Consider the following 20,916-nt stretch of genomic DNA (forward strand, 5'->3'; position numbering starts at 1 on the left):
CAACACGACAGAGTGTTCTATCACAGAATGTGTACAAGGTTGCGCCCCAGTCTCCCCATTAGCAAAGCGAGTCGAGAAGTCGCACAGAGTGGCCACCACTCACGTGCGTGACGTAGAGGTTGACGTGCAGCCCCCGGTGGCGCACTTTGCACAGGCCGACCACCTTGCCGCCGAACCAGTCGCCGTGGAAGATCTTGTGCGCATAGCCATTCAGGTTGTACTTGAGCAGGCCCGTGTCGACGATGGGGCTCTTGGACAACAAGCAGACGCCACTGCCCAAGACACCGCTGCAAGTGCAAGTGAATAGGATGACCGGGGCAATCGAATGAGCATTTGCAGTAACCAACGGGTGGTCTACAAATTCCGAATCGCTGAATAACAAATTAAATACGGTAATTGGTTGGTTTATTGGGTTTAACGTCCCAAAGCGACTCGAGCTATTAGATGCACCGCTGTGGAGGGCTCCGGATAATCTCAACCACCAGGGGTTCTTTAACATGCACCGACTATGCAGGCCTCTAGCATTTCGCCTCCATCAAAATGCGACTGCTGCGGTCAAGATCGAACCTGCATCTTTCAGGTCAGCAGTCAAGCTGGCGTAACTACTGTGCCACCGTGGTGGCTGAAATATGGTTGTAGCATGAAGAAAGGGTGACGAGAACGAGGGCAGACGTTAGAGAAGTGCTATCTCGGCCTGCCCTTGTCTGTGTCCCTCATTCTTTACGCTCTAACCATCAAGCATAATACAGTACCAACTAGCCAAAACAACTGCCCTTCCAAACAGTGCCCTTTTATTGTAATTGAACAAGGTCATACCTCAAAACGAACATGGAGTTACTGAATACTATACTCGCAGACATTTCTTGGCCGTGAAGGGAAAGCTACAGGGGCGGAGTGTCTGCACACGTACTTCTATGCCAAGTAGTCCGCTTTGGCGCACATTTCGTACCACTGTGGAAAGTGATGGCTGCATGGCATCAGCGTTGCATAGTATTTAATTTGTCTTCTTAGACAACCATTTGTGGGCGAAGTTCATAGCAAGTACCTGAGGCGAGTAGACAGAAGAGCGAGATTGAGACAGAGGCCCACCTGAAGATGCAGACACCATTTAGTGTCTAAGATGCACATAATAGGTGAGACTGTCTTACACATGCAAAAACGCAAAATGACAACGTATAAATTTAAATATATATAAATATGTCACTGGCATGCACTGCGTTCTGTCTCAAACAGCGCTCTGTAGAAAATGACGGGAGTTTTTAAAAAAATTTTCATGTACAAAAGAGTTGCTGATCGGGCGAGCTGGTCATCCATGAACGTAGCGTGTATATTAGCGCAGTACATAAAAGAAAGGAACACGACACAGACGTAGAGATAGGTAGCCGCTAAACCGGTGACAAAATAAAGCCTCCTGAGAGGCTAACTATTTCTTGCGGGATGATTTTTCGACGTGCACAGAATGCAAGAGAGTGTGCTTTACACGCGGTTTCCGCAATCAGCGAAACGATGGCACGAGGATTATGAAGTGCGAAGAAGAACAGGCCCGTTGAGCAAGAAATGAAATTCAGAAGTGTTGCTGATCAGATGAGTTGGTCATTCATGAACGTAATGTGTATTGGCGCGGTACATAAAAAGAAAGGAACACGATACAGACGTAGAGATAGGTAGGTGCTATCTTAGCACCCACCTATCGCTACATCTGTGTCGTGTTCCTTTCTTTTATGTACCGCACTAATACATGCTACGTTCATTCATGTACAAAACACAGACGCAACTGTGGGATTACATTCACTAGCGGAAGCATTCAAACAATTTGGCTCTGTACCCTTGACTTCACAGCCAAAAAAGTTACCGCGTCTATACGATAAAGTAGATGAAAAAATTTTTCACCACTACTACAGTGTGATCTGCATAAAAATTTTATAACGTGTAATGGACATAACAGTTACGTTTATGCATGATGCAACTGCATTGTAGTGAGTTTAGACTGCAGCCATTATTCATAACTAAGAATGTTTCCTCAAATAGTTCTGGAATATTTCAAATCCTCAACCATGTGTTCATGCCAGTGGCCATAAGAGACACGAAACAAAGAGTTTGAAAACAATAAAAGACATGAAAAAAATTCTAAAAGTTTCAAAGTGCTGCACACATTGTGGCCCTCAAGAAGCCAGACATTATTTAGGTGAAACCCCTACCATAAAGTTCTTTGCAAGTGCCCCCTTCAATTTCACTGCTAATTTCAGATTTCCAGGCCATTCCAAGAAAGCTCCGCCCTCCCTTCCCGCTCCGCATGCCGATCACGCACCACGTGCATTCAACACTGGCCTGCTTGAATACCATCCAATCCTGCTTAGCAGCGTGATCTCTAAGCGCCTGTGCCAGAAATTTGTCGTCAAAATTTGATCTTCTTTCCCACATAATGAGCGCACCCTGAACTTAGCGCAAGACACCCAGACGATTTTCAGAGTCCCGCAAGCAACAGCATGGCTTTTGAGGCCTGCATTCCAAGATGGTACCTATGATGATGTAGTCAGCAAAAGTAAGGCCTCTGAGATTTGTGTTCGCTGCTTAGAGCTGTTTCATTGGTTGGCTCATTGGAGGAGATTCCATTCCATGTTTCCCACGGTCTAATTGTGCTGCCTTTGTGTTTCTTGTGTTTGTGAGCCTTCGTAGTGTGTCGTGACAGCAACGAGAGCGAGACGATTTCTGAAAAAGTCCATGTGTGCTGTCTTTTTCCTGGCGGGAAAACTTCACCGCCACCATCTTGAATTTTCGTGCATTTCTTGGAAAGAAGCACCCTCTCCATATCGCCAGTAATTTCAAGTTGCTGATGGAAATGGGGGGGGGGAGGTGATTGCTCGAAATTCTACCGTAAGTGCCTCATTAGATTGGCCCCTTTCATATTGGTGGATGAGTCCTCGTGACGTTAACCCTTTGCGGTCCAAAACCTTTACCCACTTTCCGGCTCTAGCGGTCCGAAACTATTTCGCCAGTTTCTGGCGCCGCGAATAAAAACACAAGCTGTGGAAGAGAAACGCACAGGATATTTATTTTTGCTCCTGCATTCTGCAGGCAACTCTTTTAGTGATATTTGGGCAACGTATGATACCGCTCAAAGCATTCCCCTGTGTGCAGGCCAGGGTTATTACTGCAGGTTTCCACCGCCGCCGTCGTCGTCTTCGTCACTCACTTCTGTCGAATCACTGTCATCACTGTCTGGTGGAGGCACGTAATTCTCTTCCTCACTAAAGTCATCCTCGCTTTCGCTAAAAGCACCGCCGTAAAACGCACGCGGTGAAAACGTGGCCATGCTTCTCAGCGAACCGCGCGCGCGAGTGGGTACGCTCTAGGCCCTGTGCTGATCATAGTGCTGCACCCTAGTGTCAAAAAAGTAAAACCTCAACAAACAAAGCTCACTTATTCCTCAAGAGATGGCCCTTCATGTATACAAAAAATGCGCGCGACTCGCGGTGAGAAAACAGCAAAATTTAAACCACGAACACCCTTGTCGGGCGGGGCCCGACAGCGGACCGCTACGGCCGTGTTGCGTTGTCGGGCGCTGCCCGACAACGGACCGCAAAGGGTTAAAGGGACACTAAAGGCAAATAACAATTTGTGTCAGAGTGAAAGCCCAATGTATGACAACTTCTAAAACGGCAATATTATCAACAGCAGTGCCCTACTTACCGAGAAATTAAGCTAAATGTATCACATGATGAGCGCCACGGGTGGGACATTTTCGAAGTGATCCCGATGACGTATGGAAGTCGGCCTACAAAAAATCGCTAGTAATCAAACTAGCAGCAGTAAAAAAAGAACCTTCCGAGCTTCAAAAGACGTAATAAAATGCTGTTTGTTCGTTTCCGCTTGGTTCATGAAAAAAAGAACCTCCGTGGCGTTGCCATATGGGGAACGGCGCGCGTGGTTCAAAGGTTTCGTTTTCGCCGAACTGCGCCTCGCCCGGCACACTGCTTCGCTCACGCGGTCGCGTCTCAGTGGTGGTGGTAGTTTCGGGATCGCGTACTGCCGCGTGTGTTTTGTGCGCTCGTGAAAGTCTCTCTGACAGAAAGTTCGACAAAAATGCCGCATGCATGTGATATCGCCGGATGCCCGAATGGTGCACAACGCCAGTGCTGCAGCAAGGAAACCGGTGTGTCTTTTCACTGGGTGCCGCGGAATGAACCCTTACGCTCGAAGTGGCTTAGTGTCATGCCATTGTGCCAGTGTGCTGAACAGTCAAAACCTCTGCGTGTGTGCTCGCTGCGGGACTGCGGCAAGCTTCGATGGCCGTTGTTGCTACTGTGGGTCCCGCTACTTCCGCTCTGCTGCTACTAGTGTCGGCGGCCGCACAGTAAAAGCGGGCAACGTTGGGCACGGCAGCAGTGACGTACGAAAGTCGTATTTTCAGGTGGGAGATTTGAAGCGCGCTAACGCGATGCGTACCACTAAAAACGTGATTTTATTTCAAAATAAGCACTTCCTTGGCATAAACGTAGCACTACGAGGTTTCTGGACCGCTATTTTAACAATCAACGTCTACTTAATATTTGCCTTTAGTGTCCCTTTAAGCTCCAAGTCTAAGGCCTGTTTACATGAAACACTCACCTGAAGAAGTAGTGACCATAGGGAAGGTTGTGCTTGGCCTTTTTGCGGATGCGCTTGAAATCCTCCTGGCTCCAGACCTGCGGAAGAAGAGGTCAGCCGACGTCAATCCATGATGTAAGCAATCACGATATAAGCCCTCTTTGTGTGAGCTATGAAACCCAACCGTCAAGTTTGAGTGCATGTTAAACAGGCACTCAAGCATGTGCATGTGTGTTGAGTGCATTGCACGTTAATCTGCATGCTTCCCACAGCAGGCTGGTGACAAGGGTGCAGTCGATCCGGCAAAAAATTTATACTTCGAATGGCATTTCATCGCAGATGAACCGAACAGCAATCCGGCAACACTGAGTGGTGATGAGATAACAGGCCAGCATAAGCAGCGTATGTGAAGGTATGTTTTCAGACATGTTTCTCAGCAGTACCTATCCATGTGACTTTTTCCGCAGGCATTGCCTGGTTCTTGTGGTTTTCTTCATGCCAGTGAAAGAATTGGATGCACAGTGTAACGGCGACACCCTTACCTTGATGCTGGCTGCCAGAGCGTGCAGACCTAGAAAAGCCTGACGAGGCGTGCACATAACTTTGGAACGACACTGCGCTAATGACACAATGGTGACCCTGCAATCTTTGCTAACACATGAACTGAAGTAATACTGAAAGACGAGCTAGTTGGTATGAGTGCATCGTAACTTATTTTACTTGTGTACCCTTGTTTTCTGTGTCCGTGTGTCAGTGTGCGCTAAAATAAATTTGCTAACACAACATGGTAGTTGTCGTCAGAGCGAGGGGCTTATGAACAGTGATTTTTAATTGAAAATTTGAGTTGAAATTGGCAGTTAGTGAAGCTTTTGTGTTCATGTAACCACATGGTCAGCCCTACTTTTGGCTTCAATTATACATTGTTAATAGCTGGACGATCACAGTATGACCCCTTCAATAATCAAGTGTAGGTGCAACTGGCAACATTCTACTGCAGCAAAGGTAACCATTTTATTACACTGAAAATGGGAAGCTAAAAGTTGTGAAAACGAGTAATGGAAGCTTGTATAAACCAGAACGAATGTACAAGCACGTAGAACTGCCTCGGCTGTAACATTACAAATCGTCATTCAACAAATAACTGAATTCTTCATGCTAACACAAAATGAGCCTGCAGTTGGAAACTATGTAATCCAGAAAGACAACATGAAAATGAAGATTGTCTGAAGAACACAACATCACACTGTCCGCCAGGTGCAACCGTTGGCACATGAATTTTGGCAACACTGAAATTTTACCTTAATATGTCCTGCTCGCCCAAACACTTCCTGCCGGCAAGTAAAAGCAAATCAGAGTATTTTTTTTTAAAGATTACTGCATTTACTTGTTTCTAATGCGCACGCTTTTCGAGAAAAACATACACATTCAACACCCACAGAAACACCCAGCACCCGAAAGATACAACTTGAAAATGAGTATGGCCATGGCAATGGTATCATACTGATGAGCATGAAGTTGCAAATTCGAATCCCGATGCCAGAGGTTGCATTTTGATGGTGGCACTTCTGTGTTTTGGAATTTAGTTCCTGTCATTAATTGCTGTTTAGCAGCTGTTGACAGCCGGTGACATTGTGAGCATATGAATGCCACTGAGATCCATTTAATTAATAGCAGTTTGTTAGGCTTGTAGAGACACTTCGCTGCAGTTTGAAGAATTCCTCTAACGATCGCGCACAAGGCGAAACCTCACTTTCTCTCACCTTCCACTTCGGCTAGCATTCATATTGTCTCCATTAACAGGCAGCCCACGTGAGTGACATTACCAAAATAATCAAACCTGTGCCCTGAAGGAATATTTGAAATCGGTCCCCCTAGCAACCAAGAGATTGGTTAGAGTTGTGATCTTTGGAATGCCCAAGAATCTATGCCAGCATCACAGCTCACAATAAGCGACATTTTTTTTCTTGTTTTTTTTTTCCATATTTCGACAGGATCCACAACATGCACATGTACATCTCTCCAGGAAAATTCCAGCGCGCAAAAAAAGGACGAAAAAAAAAAAAGAAAGAAAGGTCCAAATTTAATCTAGAGGCTTGATCTACAGTGATCCTCAGTATTACAGAGTTAGCTTGGCATGTTAAAACCACAGTATGACTTCAAACATTCGGCATTCATTATGTCAAAAAACAAAAACAAATCACAAGTCAATCAATCAGTCAACCAATCAAGATGTTTCATTCTCACCATTACATACATAAGGTGAAAAAGAGTGAATTGGAAAAAAGCTGGAAGTTCTTCGGCTTGACAAAGCTCCAGTCCCCCAGCCAGACTGGTTTAGATGGCCACCAACTATTAATGTCCTGCATTACTACCTCTCATACACTAGTAACATTCAGTAAGCAATCGAAAAAATATTTTCTTGATTGTGATTCTCATGACCTGCTGTGAGTGGAATTGCGGATATCCATTTGAAGTTTCTTATGGTTCCATTTTGTGTTATGCAATGCCACTACAGTCTATGTATTAATATTAGTGTTTACTTAGCAGTGATTTTTTATTAATTGAGCATCTGTATAAATGTGTCACGTTGATGTCATTATTCTGTGCAACTGAAGATGTATATGGTGCTGGAGGCCTATTCAGGTGACATTTTCATAAAGTCACCTTTTGCCACAAGAACCATGACAATCTTGTATCGTTGCACAAATAAAACAAGTATATAAAATTAACAGATCTATTAAACTTGCAAGAGTTACTGCCAGAGGGAGGACGCAGGAGCGTGCGTCATACTCACCTCTTGAAGAAACACGAAGTCGTACTCTGTTGTTGCCAGGTAATTCGCGATGGCCGTCATGCGTTCGACACGGTGCTTGCTGATACCAACAATGCCCCTGCACAGTGAAAAGCAGGTAAGCATGAGTAATGCACCGACCGCACGCTTAAAAGAAACAGAACCCAAAGATAACCTGGACTGTTTCTTTTCTCACACAAGAACTAATCTGTCATTCTTCAAATGGTGTGACACATCAACGTCAGTGCGACCCGTCAGCGTGACCAGTATGAAATGAAATTAGTCATTTACTGTTTCGCATTTGGTGTAGATGTGCAAGCTCATAAGCACTGACAGTGTCGGTAATGCATTGTGAAAGAAACTGAGGTGAGCAAACATGAACATAAGAGATGAGTACTAGACAATACTAATGCTGTTCCCTTCCCTTGTGTCTGTGTCTGCACATGGCACCTTCTTTCACGACGAATCCCTACCGACTAGCCTAATGTGTTGAAGCTGAAGTGTGTTGAAGTTCAAGTTTATTCAAAATATATACATTTTTATATACATTCGTTTTGCATTGTGATTGAACAATTAGAGGTCCCAAAGTAAGAACTGTCAGGGGGACCTCCTAACAAAAATTAAACAGAGGATTAATTCATCGGTCAGCATACAGTGGCGAAATTGCAGCAAAATATAGAAAGAAGTGTGCGAGAAAAGTAGGGCGACATAAGTAATAATGACAATTTGCTTGAAACAAAGAAATCAAAAGAAAACATTAAAGTCACAAATCGTTTAACAATTGAATTTTAAGGTGTTTACAAAATCAGTGCATTGCACACGATTTCAAATCAAAAGGTTCTGTCATTCTAAGTGTCAGTAATGAGTCAAGAGTGTCAGTTCGTTCAGCTTGTAGCAAATAGAGTACGTAACTGGGAAAAATCTAGGCCAGTCAGAGAGACTTGAGGCCTGCGTAAACACAACACAAAAGCCTACTAAAGAAACACACACACCACTGCTTTCCAACTAATCCTTACCGTAATCAAAACTATCACATATACTTCTTAGGGGGTTTAAAAGGATGAAGTAATCTGGATGGGAGCCAAAATTTTCATCTAAATTTGTTGGTTTGCCATTGTGTTGTAGCGCACAGTCTGAATTTATGAACAAAACATGAATGAAGCAATACATGCCTCCTTCTTGCGCTTTACGGATTTCACTTATTAGTCAGCCATGTGCCTCCTCTTCAGACAAAATAACCGTATTTTCATGCTTTGATTGGTGAAAAATGCTTCCCTTAGCTTAGTCGCAGAGATACAAATGCAACGTGATGCAAAGTGCTGCATGCTGATACCGCACACTGAACGCCCACACCATTTCACAGCCTTCAAAATGCATTTTGCAACTGCTTTTGTCATACGTGACGATACAATGTGAAAAATGCTGATCATGACATACGGGAAGTTATCAAGCAAGTGGTAACAGTGCGACCAAGTGACACGATTAAGCACAACATCAACAGAGGTTGCAGATAATGAACTTGAATCTACACCAATATTGTGAAGGTCCGATAGGCACTGTTGTGGTAAGTCACTTGTACATGTACTGCTTTGTAACTTTTCTTCCTGCTTGTTTATTTGATACCCTACTGACTCTCACCTATTCACCTCTGCAACATATATACATGTAATTTATGATTCAAGTACAGATTAATCAGAAGACAGTGCCATTTTAATGTATATCTTTTAGTCTGCAAAGCAATAAATGTGTCTCTTTCTGCATGCTCTTTGCAAAATATTCGAACGTCTTATATTCACGTTCACTAGGTGTATCCGTGAAAATTTGTTTAACATCTTGTTAATGCTCAGACACTTGTTATGAATCACACACTTACTACCATTGTTTCTTACTATATGTTTAGCTATCAAAAAGATTATATGAATTAAGGTCTGCATGTATGTGTTTACATGCAATACTTTTTCTTTACATTAGTAATAAACATAACCTCTTGATTATTTACATCACACTTATGTTCGTAGCCTGTCATGGATTTGCTATTCCAATTTGTAAGAAGACAAATGCCATGTCAAGGCTTCAGGCACTGGCACAATCAGTTTATCCGCAAGATATGAAGCGACTCAGCGTGCTTACAGATAGAAACTGCATATTGCTGTGTAACGCAATATCCACAGCCATGAAGCAATGCCTGAGATAAGTCTCCTGATAACTGGCCATAATTTGAAAGCTGAAGCCATAGATTAAGTAAACTTCATATCTCAGGATTGGCACAATTTTCAGGGTTTGAACAAAGATCAACATGACAAAACGAAGTATTTGCATGACATGCCATGCACGAAGATCACTCAACGGGGTTTGAAGATGATGACAATCTGCTCAATGAACATACTGGTACGAGGTTGTCTAAATTACAGCCGGGTTATTGTTGCCACACAACCTCAAGCGACGTATGTGAAAAAGTTGATGACTGTTTCACATGTATGGAACGAGGTCTTACAAACACGCAGACCAACTTGTATTGACACAAAGGCTCTCCAAGCCATTGACAACAGATATAAATAGCAACCTCTTTAAAGCAGTGACTTCCGTCATGCAACCCGGCTTGTACCCCAGCTAGGAGGCGTGTTTGTCTTTGCCCCGTTCACTCAACGTCGAACCTACAACTGTGAGTCAGAACTAAAATACTGTTGCTATTTCAAGCCAGAGGCTGGTCATTCTGTCAAACATGAGGCATCTGCTTCACTTTATGCATCTCATGATGGCAACACCATGTTGTGTACGCATATGATAAGTCTGTGAATGAATGCAAACAGCCACACAACAGCCCATTCTAGAGTTTAATTCTCGGGTTCACTGACCGTTGCCATAAACAAACACAATTTCACGCATGCATGTACGCAATCCTGCTGTACAAGCACGAGGGTTGTACAAATCGGCTCGCGACGTTTCTGTCTCTCCACTTTAATACCAAAATTTGATCTAATCGGCATACTACAACCAGAAGACCACAGAAAAGCGCGCAAAACAACGTCAATTCATGTATGCACACATACAATAAAGAACCTAAATATAGCCTCCGCTGACCCAGAAAAAAAGCGGCAGCCGAAAGAGCGCCAGGGAATGTCCGCAGGCTACATTGCGTCGGCTGGATATGTGTGCCAGGCGCCCAAACAAACGAGAGAGGAAAGAAGAAGAAGATGCTGGAAACGAAACGGGATGGCCTGACAGCAATGAGGAAGCGCTCTCCGCGAGGCTTTCGTTTTTCTCCTATCCGATTCGGCCGTTCACTTTCTCTTTCGCAAGCGGTAGAGCGGCGCGATTTTACGAAGAATCGACGGTACGGCGTTTTTCGCTGTTTGTTCGTTTCCTGACGTTCTGTGTAAACGAGAGGTTAGAGCTACACAGAGACCCGGAAAAGTACTACGCGCGGTTCCGTTGGAATAAACGCAGAGCTAGCCCCCCGTGTTTTGTTATTTTGCGGCGAATTCTACGAGTCTAAAGGGCCAGAAATCAAAGAGATACAAGAGTCGTAGGTGATAAGCTACGGGTAACAGTAATTTATCTACAGCGTTTAATTATCAGGATGCCGATGACACGTAGTTGACATCTACTACGGTTGATTCATAGCGGTTTGTTCCAAACGATTAGCCGTATGACATTTTCGTTACTAGGAATGAGGGGCGCATGCATAGGACGACCAATTCAGCGCTACACACAGCTGCATACATTTCTTTAATTCTTTCTTCGTTTCAGACTGTTACAAGCGTCTTCTGTGGTACAAAAGAAACGTTCATTCAACGAGATCAAGCTACCGCGGCCTCCTCTGCAGCGAGTGCAACTGCAACGCGCTCGGCTCATTCCTAAATCAAGCATAAAAAAACTGAAGCCACAGGAAGATATCGCGACCGCGAAGACCACCTGATAAAAGACGAGAGACGTTACGCCACGGTTCAGTACTTTTTAAGCTTACGCAGCAGCGATGCGTGTGTTAGGCCTAACTCAACGGAAGCAGACGTGACAGAGTAACGACGAAATAAAGGGCCCACTTACCAACAGTTGAGGGTCAACACACGCACTTCGACTTCCATCTTCATTCCTGCGAGACGCGTTTCACGAGATGAATGATCATCAAGCCCAGGGGCACGCTTCGGAGCAAGAGAAATAGAAGCGAGCCGCCTTACACCGTGGGACGATAAGCCCAGACAAGAAGCAGACGACGAAAGCCAGCTGGACGATCGCGGGAACTCCTGGCGATCGCTTCCGGAATCACTCAATTCTCGAAATCCCGGCTGGCAAAATCCACGCCTCCGGCCATCACGGCGGGGTCCATCCCGCACACTTGCGTTTGTTGATGTGTCACGGCAGCGACTTCAACACTCGAACCATGCGTCGTCGACGAAGAAGCAGCGCAAGACTCGGAGGAGGCTTCTTGAAGGATAAAAAAAAAAAAAAAGATCTGCGGTGGAGAGGGAAGCACGCGCGGCAATCTGAAACCCGGCGCGCGCTCAAGTAAAGACAGCGAAAAAACCAGGAACACCGCGTGGCCTGTTCTAAATACGCTTCACGCTTCGTGCGCGTTGTCCTGGTTCGTCACTGTCGCTGTAGTACTACACCATTCGAGCTCACACGCGTCGCAGAAAAATGTCTCGAAATAGCGTTCAAGTGCCGCGCCTCTTTGACGCCTTCAAAGTCACCAATTCATGCTTCACATACTCGCAGAGAGGTCGGGCGACCCCGCGACGGCGCACGGCACGGCATTCTGGAAGATTTTGCAACACGACACGACGGTTTTTTAGAGTTGTTCGCTTTTTCTGCAACGCCGAGATTGCGTTCTCGCGACGCGTCGACTCCATTTCGCTTCATTACTAATGGCGTTCACGAAAGCATTACATGTGCGCGGTAAATATTCGGCATTGAGGTCGCAACTCGTCCTACAGTGACCCCCCGCTTGCTTTATTATACTGTAGAGATGTGCCGAGTGTTTCTGCGCTTCCAAGGTCATTTCTGGACCACTGACCGTCACGCGCGCATTTCAAAAGCCCGTCTCGTAGCCTGCGACCTTACATTTTTCATTTTGAAATCACCGGGTTTATATATGTTGTTGACTGACACTGCAGATTTGCCGTAAGGCCAGAATTACGTGGAAAGGTCGCACGGGGCTTTTATAATTTAACCCGGCCACATGTGCATTCAATGAATTCGCGTCAGGGCACGCACACAAGCTCACCATTACACATGCATTTAGGCAACGATGGCAGATATCTGCGCACCACGGCGGTCGGGCTAGTACGCGCTCGCCATCACGTGCCATCAAAGTGTCGGAGGCCATGAACAGTCCTATAGCTCCATCTTGCTGCAGAGAAGCAAAAACAACAGTCGACTCCCGTTAATTGGAATTTTCGCTTAGTGCGAACTACGTTTTGGTTCGGAAGCACTTGAATGTCCCGGCGGAAAACTAGGCAAACATCTTTCAGTCCGAGTACAAAATTATACCACTTAAGTAAATTCAAAGGCGGCGCTGAGACAAGATCTCGACGTCCCATCGTGGGAGACGAGCCATGACCCATAACCAACCAATGTCAATTCGCCACAGTCTGGTGCCTCTTTCATGCGTGCAGTCGGTGCGACGTGCACACAGCCCCCCCCCCCCCCTCCCCTAATTATCAAGGGGGGGGGGGCAAGTCTGCCCATACCTCTACTCATCCGGACACACCGTCACTGTTTAAAGTGTAGGGTTATGACTACGCATGCTTTACGTGCTAATGGCGACCGACCACCCGTGATACCGCGGCCGAAGGATCGACCCTCGAGGGAACAACACCAAGGCGTAGTGTACAGGGTGCCGTGTTCGGAATGCCCAACTATCTACATAGGCGAGAGCAAGTGCTTCCCAGAAAGAATGCGCCAACATAAGAACGACGTCAGGAAGATGGATATGCAACGCAGCGCTCTTGCAGAGCACTGTGAGAAGCACGACCATAAGATCGACTTCGACGGCGCTTTTTTCTGGAAACAGAAAGGAATCTGGGAAGGAGGCTCTTGCTCGAGTCGTGGCACATTCAAAACACACCAGCAAATCTGAACCGGTCCCTAGGAACAATGCCCTCGGTTTACGTTCACGGCCTCCGAAACGTGAGGGAGAGGGAAATCCTGAATCGCGGGGAAACAAGTCGGGGAGATGCTTCCATGACCAAACCAGTCAATCCCTGAGGAAGGGGCCGAATCGGTCCCGAAACGTCGGGCTCTCTTACCATAGTAACCTCCTCCTAAACCTCCTAAAAGAACTGATTCACTGTGGCTAACAGCGCGACTAACACGGACGAAGACGAGAAGGGGACACACTGCGCAGCGCTGACTTTGAACAGAAGTGTTATTGAAGAAAACTAGAACATACAAAAAATGAAGGCAGCTTTGCACTACTGGGGCCAAGCCTGAAGGAAGTGCGGAGCTGGGAAGCATTCTCTGTTTCCCTTTATTTTTCTCATTCTTTCTTCCCTTTTCTTTCTTTCTCTCCCTTTGCGTTTTTTCTGTCATTTCTCCTCCCTATTTCTTTCTCTTTCTTGCTCTTTCTATTTTCTTCCTATTTCTTCCCTTTCTCTCTCTCTCTCTCTCTCTATTTCTCGCTTGCTTTCTATTTCTTTTTCTCGCTCTCTAGCTCTTTCTGCATGCGTTTCCCTCTATATCTCTCTTGCTCATTCTGTCTATGCTATGCTTTACTCTCTCCCGTGCTCCTTTTTCTCCTCACCCTCACTACCCCTTCTCACTCTCTTCTTTATTTGTCACCCTCACTTTCTCTCTCGTTTCCTTGCTCGTTCTATCTTTCTTTCTCTTTCTTCCTTTTCTTTCTCTGTGTCGCTTGCTTCGTCTTTATTTCCACCTCTTTCTCTCTTTCAATTTCTTTCTCTCTTATTCTTTCTCTTTTTCCTCCTCCTTTCCCTCTTCTTCACCCTCACGTCTCTGCTCTTCACCCTCTCTTCCCTTTCCCAACGCCTTGCTATGCTATACTATACTATACTATACTATACTATACTATACTATACTATACTATATACTATATACTATACTATACTATACTATACTATACTATACTATATACTATATACTATACTATACTATACTATACTATACTATACTATACTATACTATACTATACTATACTATGCAATTAAGACTATAGATGCTATAGATGCTGCGATAACGTGCCCGTATAGCCGACTAGTTACGATGCTCGCCTTCGGATCGTGGGAACGCGGGCTCGCATCGCGCCTCACCAAGAAAAATCTTCGCCAAGAAATTTCTTTTTCTTTTTCTTTCCGTCTTTCTCTCTCTCGCTCTCTTTCTTCCTCTATCTCTGTATTCGTTCTCTCGCCCATCGGGTTATCGTTTCCTGCGCCGGAGAAACCACCGCACGTGTTCTGGGAGCGAAGCAGAAGATGAAGAAGACGACGACGATGAAGAAGAGGACGAAGAGAGCGCGTGCCGGTTCATGACGATGATCATTTCTGTTTCCGACATAAAAATTACGGCGAGCTTGAACAGCACCGCTGTTAAAACACGAATGGAACACCTCGTGACCATCCCGGCCTTCGCCATGTATAGCCAATCAACTCAAAATATTCTGAGCAACTAAGCATTGTCATGTAGTAGACGTGAAGACTGCAAAAGTAAAAACGTAACCAATACGGCGAGAACTTTTTACTTCCTATCTTTACCTCTAGAAAGCGGGGGATCAAATGGCATGCCTTTGTGAGAGACACGTCATCGGTTCGTTTAAGTTTGTTCACACATTGCGAAGCTTTTATTCTTTCGGACACGACCGACGGGCGAAGGGGGTGCTACGGTGTAACCTCCCCCCCCCCCGATAGAGAACCCTGTGCACGCCTCTGCGGTCAACCCCTGTAAGTTTCCATGGTTACGTGGCAAACGGGCACTGGCCGCAAGCATGCGATAAGAATAGGCCGAATGCTACCTGTCGTTCGTTCAACCTAGATCTGCGGAACTCACGACCAACAACAAATGGCTGCTCCGCCTACACAGAGGCGATGGAAATTCTGGCCATTCTCGTTTTTGAAGGAAGATGGCGCAGAAAAAAAAACGCAGGCAAAAAAAAAAAATGCAAGGGAAGACACACAGCGCTGCACTCACAAATGAAAATTTATTGGAAGCTAACGTGAACTTATAAGCCTGAACCCACTCATGCCATCAGTGATGTTGCGCAAAAAGACAGACAACGAACTTTATTAAGGTGCTGAGGAGCCAGCCAGTGAGGACCCCTGGCTTGCTGTCGGCTAATCCCATGTTGGAGCCAGAAGGTCATGCCTCTCCGCTTTCTCACGGGTCCTTTGGACAGCCTTGGACAGTCTTCCTGTTTTGAGCTCGTGATGGTCTTCTCTCAGTCCTCCCTGCACAAAAAAGAGTTTTCTTCTTATGTTGTTGAGCGTATGACAATCATTTTTTACTGTACGTTGGCCTCACTTGACATGCGCGGCTTTGCACTTATAAGTTCATGGTATATTCCGATAAACTTACGGTTGTGATCGCAGCGCTGTCTGTCTTCCCTCTCTTCTTTTTTTGTCTGCGTTTTTTGTGCGCTGTTTTTCTTCAAAAATGAACAAGCACTAACTATCCCAACTTGCCATCTGGCGATTTTCTTGAGAAATGTTTTCGACAGGCTAACAGGCCACACTAACTTTCCGTTCATCCTCGGTATCCCTTATACATTTCACATGCTTGCGTCGCACGAGGAAATGTGAAACAGAGAATAAATATCCCTTCCACATCGCTATAAAGGTCACTAAGCGTAATTCGACCTTCTGGCACGTGACCTTCTTGATGTCATGATGACGTCATGCGAAGCGGTGTATGCCATGCAGTGACACACAGGTGATTTAATAGCTGAAGCTTGCGCGCAGAGGATCCTACACGTCAAATTATTCCATTCGCTGCAAAATTCATGAGCGTAGGTAGTTGAAATTGCGCATTTATAAATGAATTTTCTTTTCGCAATGCTCCATCTTTCTCTGTCACCCATTTGACCGCCGCAGAGGTGGTCACGTAGTGGAGCGTTTGCCTCCGATGCGGGAGGTATTGGGTTCGATTCGTGCAATGCGGCGCCCATCGGCTTCTCGAATGGGGAGAGAGGTACCCTGACGAAACCAACGTCGTGTTGGCGGTAACGCGTTACTTTTTTCGGTAATTTAGTAACGTGCTCGTTACGGGTAACGTACTTACGTTAACATTTTTCGGTAACGTGAGGGGTCACGTTGCTCGTTACTTTTTATTCCGATTATCCCGGGAGTCATACACAAAACTCTCTTGTGTCGTATGCGCCACATTCCCAGAGTGATCCTTTTGTCGCGGCGGCGGACCGCTATCGGCATGCCAGGCGTAGACAGTAATAGTATCATCGAATGCGTCCGTCGACCACCTACCTATATTTACCGTGCGGACGTATTCAATAAGAAGCGAGGCAAGTGGTCTGACGACAGCTTTGAAATAGAGCTATTGCTTAAATTCTTCAAATTGTAGTTTTCAGCAATTTGTCCCTGCGATACGACAGCACTGTTTTTCAGTTCTGTTTTCAAAATAACATCTGCTTCTACCTGATACTAAATGCGGGTATAAGTTTCTTCTTGTTGTTATTTCACTCTCCCCACCACGCTGTATAACATGCGTTAATGTGAGAAAGAGAAAGAGAGGGAGAAATAACTTTATTAAGACCCTGAGGAAATGGATTATGGGAGCCTTATGGACCTCCTTGAAAACCAATAGAAGTGCACTTGCGAGGAACCCACTACGATATAAATCATCATAATTTTTGTGAATTAGGGAAGCAGCCATTATGCCATTTTTCGTCATTCAGCGGAGAACCGTGGTACCCGCTAAACACCTGTAAAACATTATGTGCACTTTTTTATGCTGTGACTGATGACGATGAAGAAATATGGCAGAGCTTTTTGTGGGTCGGAAGCATTCAACAACCGACTCGTTGCGCAATTCGCATTGTATGACGCCTGGTTGTCATTTTACTCTTTTACCACGCCACATTAGATATGTTAATGTGGTTCCTTCCCGGGATGAAGCCTCTATATATATCTCTAGGGTCTTTTTGCAAAGCAGTTTCAAGCACCGGCATGACTCCGAAGTAGGATACTGGGCTCAAACGAAATAAGAAAAAAATGTCCAGGATGAAACGGGGTTCCATCCTGGACATTTTTTCTTATTTCGTTTTTTTTTTCTTATTTCGTGCGATAGCGGTTACGGACACCGGCGGCGGCAGCAGTGGCGGCTTACAACTAAGGCGCCAAAAACGACCCTTGTTGTGATCTCATAACAGCTTTCGCTGTAATAAACATTATCAGGAACAGACACAATCCTTTGCAGGTGGGCAGCCTTCTTAGTCCAGAAAACCGTGGAAGCTTATCATCTTCCGGGTGGGGTAGATCAAGGAACGGGGCAAACTTGAAAGCTGGGCTTTGCTCGTGTCCACTGCCTTGTTACAAGCGGCCGCGATCGCCGCAGGCTACCATATGATAAGCAAAGTGAAGCAGGCCAGTCGGACACTAACGTGGGAATCTATTTTAGCTGTCCTGGCTATAGGCACAACTAAAATACTGAACACTTCTGCACACTCATCAGCTCACAGCAGCTTGGATATGGAGCAGTGGCTATGCTATTCATTTTCAAAGAAAAAGACTGAATTTCCTGAAAAAGGAGAGCGTTTGATCAGGCTATAGAACGTTTACTTGTTCCCGCCCATATTTGTGTCACCGACTACTTAAATTTCAGGCCAGGCAGAACAAAATAAAATCATGACCGATTGCTGTAATGTTATAGAGCCCCTGGTGAGCGATAGCCTCCTCGCAATGCTCGAGCGCAAGGCGCGCGAGCGTGGAATAGGCAGCCCGCACCGCAGATAGCCTACAGTGCGTGGTCATGATACACGGAGGGCAGTCGTCACTGCAGAATCGTAGGATAAATTTTATTACATAATTACGTTATTGCTGCGTTCAAGTAAAAGTTTGCCTGACTTGTTAGTTTCCCGCTCTGCAGCCGACAATAACCACTGTCGAAAGAGAGGGGGGGGGGGCTCCGCCCCCCTAACATTTCTCAGTGGGGGGGGGCTACGGGCCCCCCTTGCCCCCACATGTAGATACGCCTATGGATGGGCAATAATGCTGCAAATATTTTTTCCTGGACTGTGCAATTTAAGGATTTCCTCATTCCTACAAGATCTGCGCATATATTCTGTACGCTAGCAGAAGCACGCTGTCAGTTACTGCAAATTTGGTGAGAGGTCAGTGATGTTTTATTTCCGGAGAGCGTTGATGATGAAATCTCATTTTCTGTTTAATGTCACTTTGAGAAATGGTATTGAGGTGAAATGAACTTTATTTGGTCCTGGAGAACCCCGATAGAAATGACATGTAACTCACGTGCAACTCTAATGTTTAATTAGGCCGCTTTAATATTGCCAAAGTCCGGCACACTTGTGCAGTTTTCTAGTTATATAAGTAATTCAGCTAAAATCGTTGTTTTTGTAAGGGGATTTGCGAAGAATGTGAAATGAGGTTTATTAAATTGTTATTCTGGATGCTGCAGCGAGGGCACACTGATTAAAAATTTCGATCGTGGAGTAACAGCAGAAGTAACGTGCGTTACTTTTTTTTTAACGGCCACGGTAACACGGTTACCCCCTTTTTTTTGTAGATAACGTAAGGCGGCAACGCGTTCCTGTTTTGTTAGCGTAACGTGTAATGCATTTGGTTACTTTTTTTCGGTATCGCATACAACACTCGTTGTACTAAACTCTCCTATAGCCGGCTACAACCTACGAAAAAAAAAATGTCAGTTCCGCCCACAGCTGTAGCTGTACCGGCTGTCCCTCCCACATAGAATTTGCTCCTTCAAACTCAATTTCGTGAAGCAAAGCCACTTCTCGAGTGTTTCACTTAGTTGACTTCCAAGGGTTAAGGAATGGGCAAGTTGGTTCATTGTGCACAGAAGGGTCGTCGTCTGTCTGTGTTGTCGTCTGTGTCGTCGTCTGTCTTCCTTTGTGTTCGTCCAAAAATTCAGCGTTGTTTTCCCTTCTGTGTAGTTGACCTCACCACAAGACGCACGTTTTTGTCGCTGGTTTGAGGTCGTAAACTTGAACGTCTTGGCAAACCTCGTCAGGTAATGTGACAATGTGACATCGCTGCTCAGTCAAACGTATTTTTGGGTAGTACCGACGAACCCACCGCTCTTGCAGGACCGTAACTAGGGGAAGCGGGGTTGAGGGGCTTCTGAATCCCCCCCCCCCCCCCCCCGAAATTCTTTCGTGCTTTAACTTTTCGGGTGATACTAAAAGATTTACACGCCTTCTCGGCGACCACCACTTGCCAATGTTAGGTGAAGGGCCGCGGTCCTGTGGGCCGAGCTTAGACTTTTAACGGAGGCGCTGTTTAAGCTAGAGGTTAGGCCGTACAGAGTGAAAACAACAACTCTCATCGTAAGCGGCCTCTACCTTCTAGCGCGTTGCTAGGCCGGCGCTCACTCTCTTCGTCCTCTTCTTCACCTTCTTAAGACCTTGCTAAATAAAGTAATTGTTAATTATGACTTTGCCGGGTAAGATCGAAGACTGCGAATCAGGGACATGCTAATTAAAACATTATAAATCAAGATGTTAATTCAGAACTTCCTAATTAAGATGTTATTAATAAAGAATGTTAATTAAGACCTTGTTAATTAAGATAATAGTAATAAAGGACCCGCTAGTGATGACCTTTATAGTTATAAAATTCCCAATTAAGACCTTGGTAATTGGGACCGAGCTAATTAAGAACATACTAATGAATCATTCACTTCACGTAGCCACGACGGAACTTGGTCAAGCAATACAGTGCTACGCTCCACATGGACGTCAGACTCTGGAGTTTCCAAGACGTGTGGCGCCACCTGTCGGAGAAGTATTGAGTAGTGCATAGACCGACTCTCTCGCACAGTTTGCTATGGGACCAGGTGCAACTAACGAGTGTGAAAGAACGATTGAGCTTAATATCGCGTGTGTTTGCGCATTTAGCACTCAGAACGAGAGCTGTGAATTGCTCTCCGCTAGTCGGACGCGCCACCGAACCGTCGTGAAGTGCTTGCTGGATCACTCGCCTGAACGACGGCGAAAACAGCAGCAGACGAGACCCCTTCGCACGCTACGAAGAAACTCCGCAAAAGACGCACTGTTGCGCTGTGAATTGCCACGGACGTAAAATACTGAATAACAACGTTCAGTTTTACCGATTTCCGTAGTTGTCGTACGAAGAAGAAAGGCGAGAGCGCTGGATACGGGCCGTTGCGAGCGTGTTGGGTAAGCGAAGTACCCGCGTTCTCCACAGCCGGTGGCATGAATGTGTGGCTCTGCTGTTGTTTTGCGTAGCCCTGATGCAAAACCGTGGTAACCTTGACTATGAAGCTCAGCAGAGGCTCTGACCGCTGTGCTTGTCGTGTAACACGAAGTGAACAGCTAGAGGCAGACTGGAGACGCGTGATACGCACACCGCGACGAG

At 45.5% G+C, this 20,916-nt stretch overlaps 1 protein-coding gene across 1 annotated transcript in view; it reads right to left on the reverse strand.

Moving 5' to 3' along the window:
- LOC119402258 (putative neutral sphingomyelinase) overlaps positions 1–11,639 on the reverse strand; it is a 42,821-nt gene extending 31,182 nt beyond the window's left edge. The window contains exons 1-4 of the mRNA XM_037669393.2: positions 11,426–11,639; positions 7,382–7,478; positions 4,609–4,685; positions 104–287 (exon numbers count right to left, since the gene is read on the reverse strand). Coding sequence (XP_037525321.1) covers positions 104–287; positions 4,609–4,685; positions 7,382–7,478; positions 11,426–11,469 — 402 coding nt within the window. The 5' untranslated portion in view covers positions 11,470–11,639. The remainder of the gene's footprint in view (positions 1–103; positions 288–4,608; positions 4,686–7,381; positions 7,479–11,425) is intronic.
- Positions 11,640–20,916: the final 9,277 nt, after the last annotated feature.

The sequence above is a fragment of the Rhipicephalus sanguineus genome, chromosome 8, assembly GCF_013339695.2.
Source record: "Rhipicephalus sanguineus isolate Rsan-2018 chromosome 8, BIME_Rsan_1.4, whole genome shotgun sequence".
Classification (NCBI taxonomy): domain Eukaryota; kingdom Metazoa; phylum Arthropoda; class Arachnida; order Ixodida; family Ixodidae; genus Rhipicephalus; species Rhipicephalus sanguineus.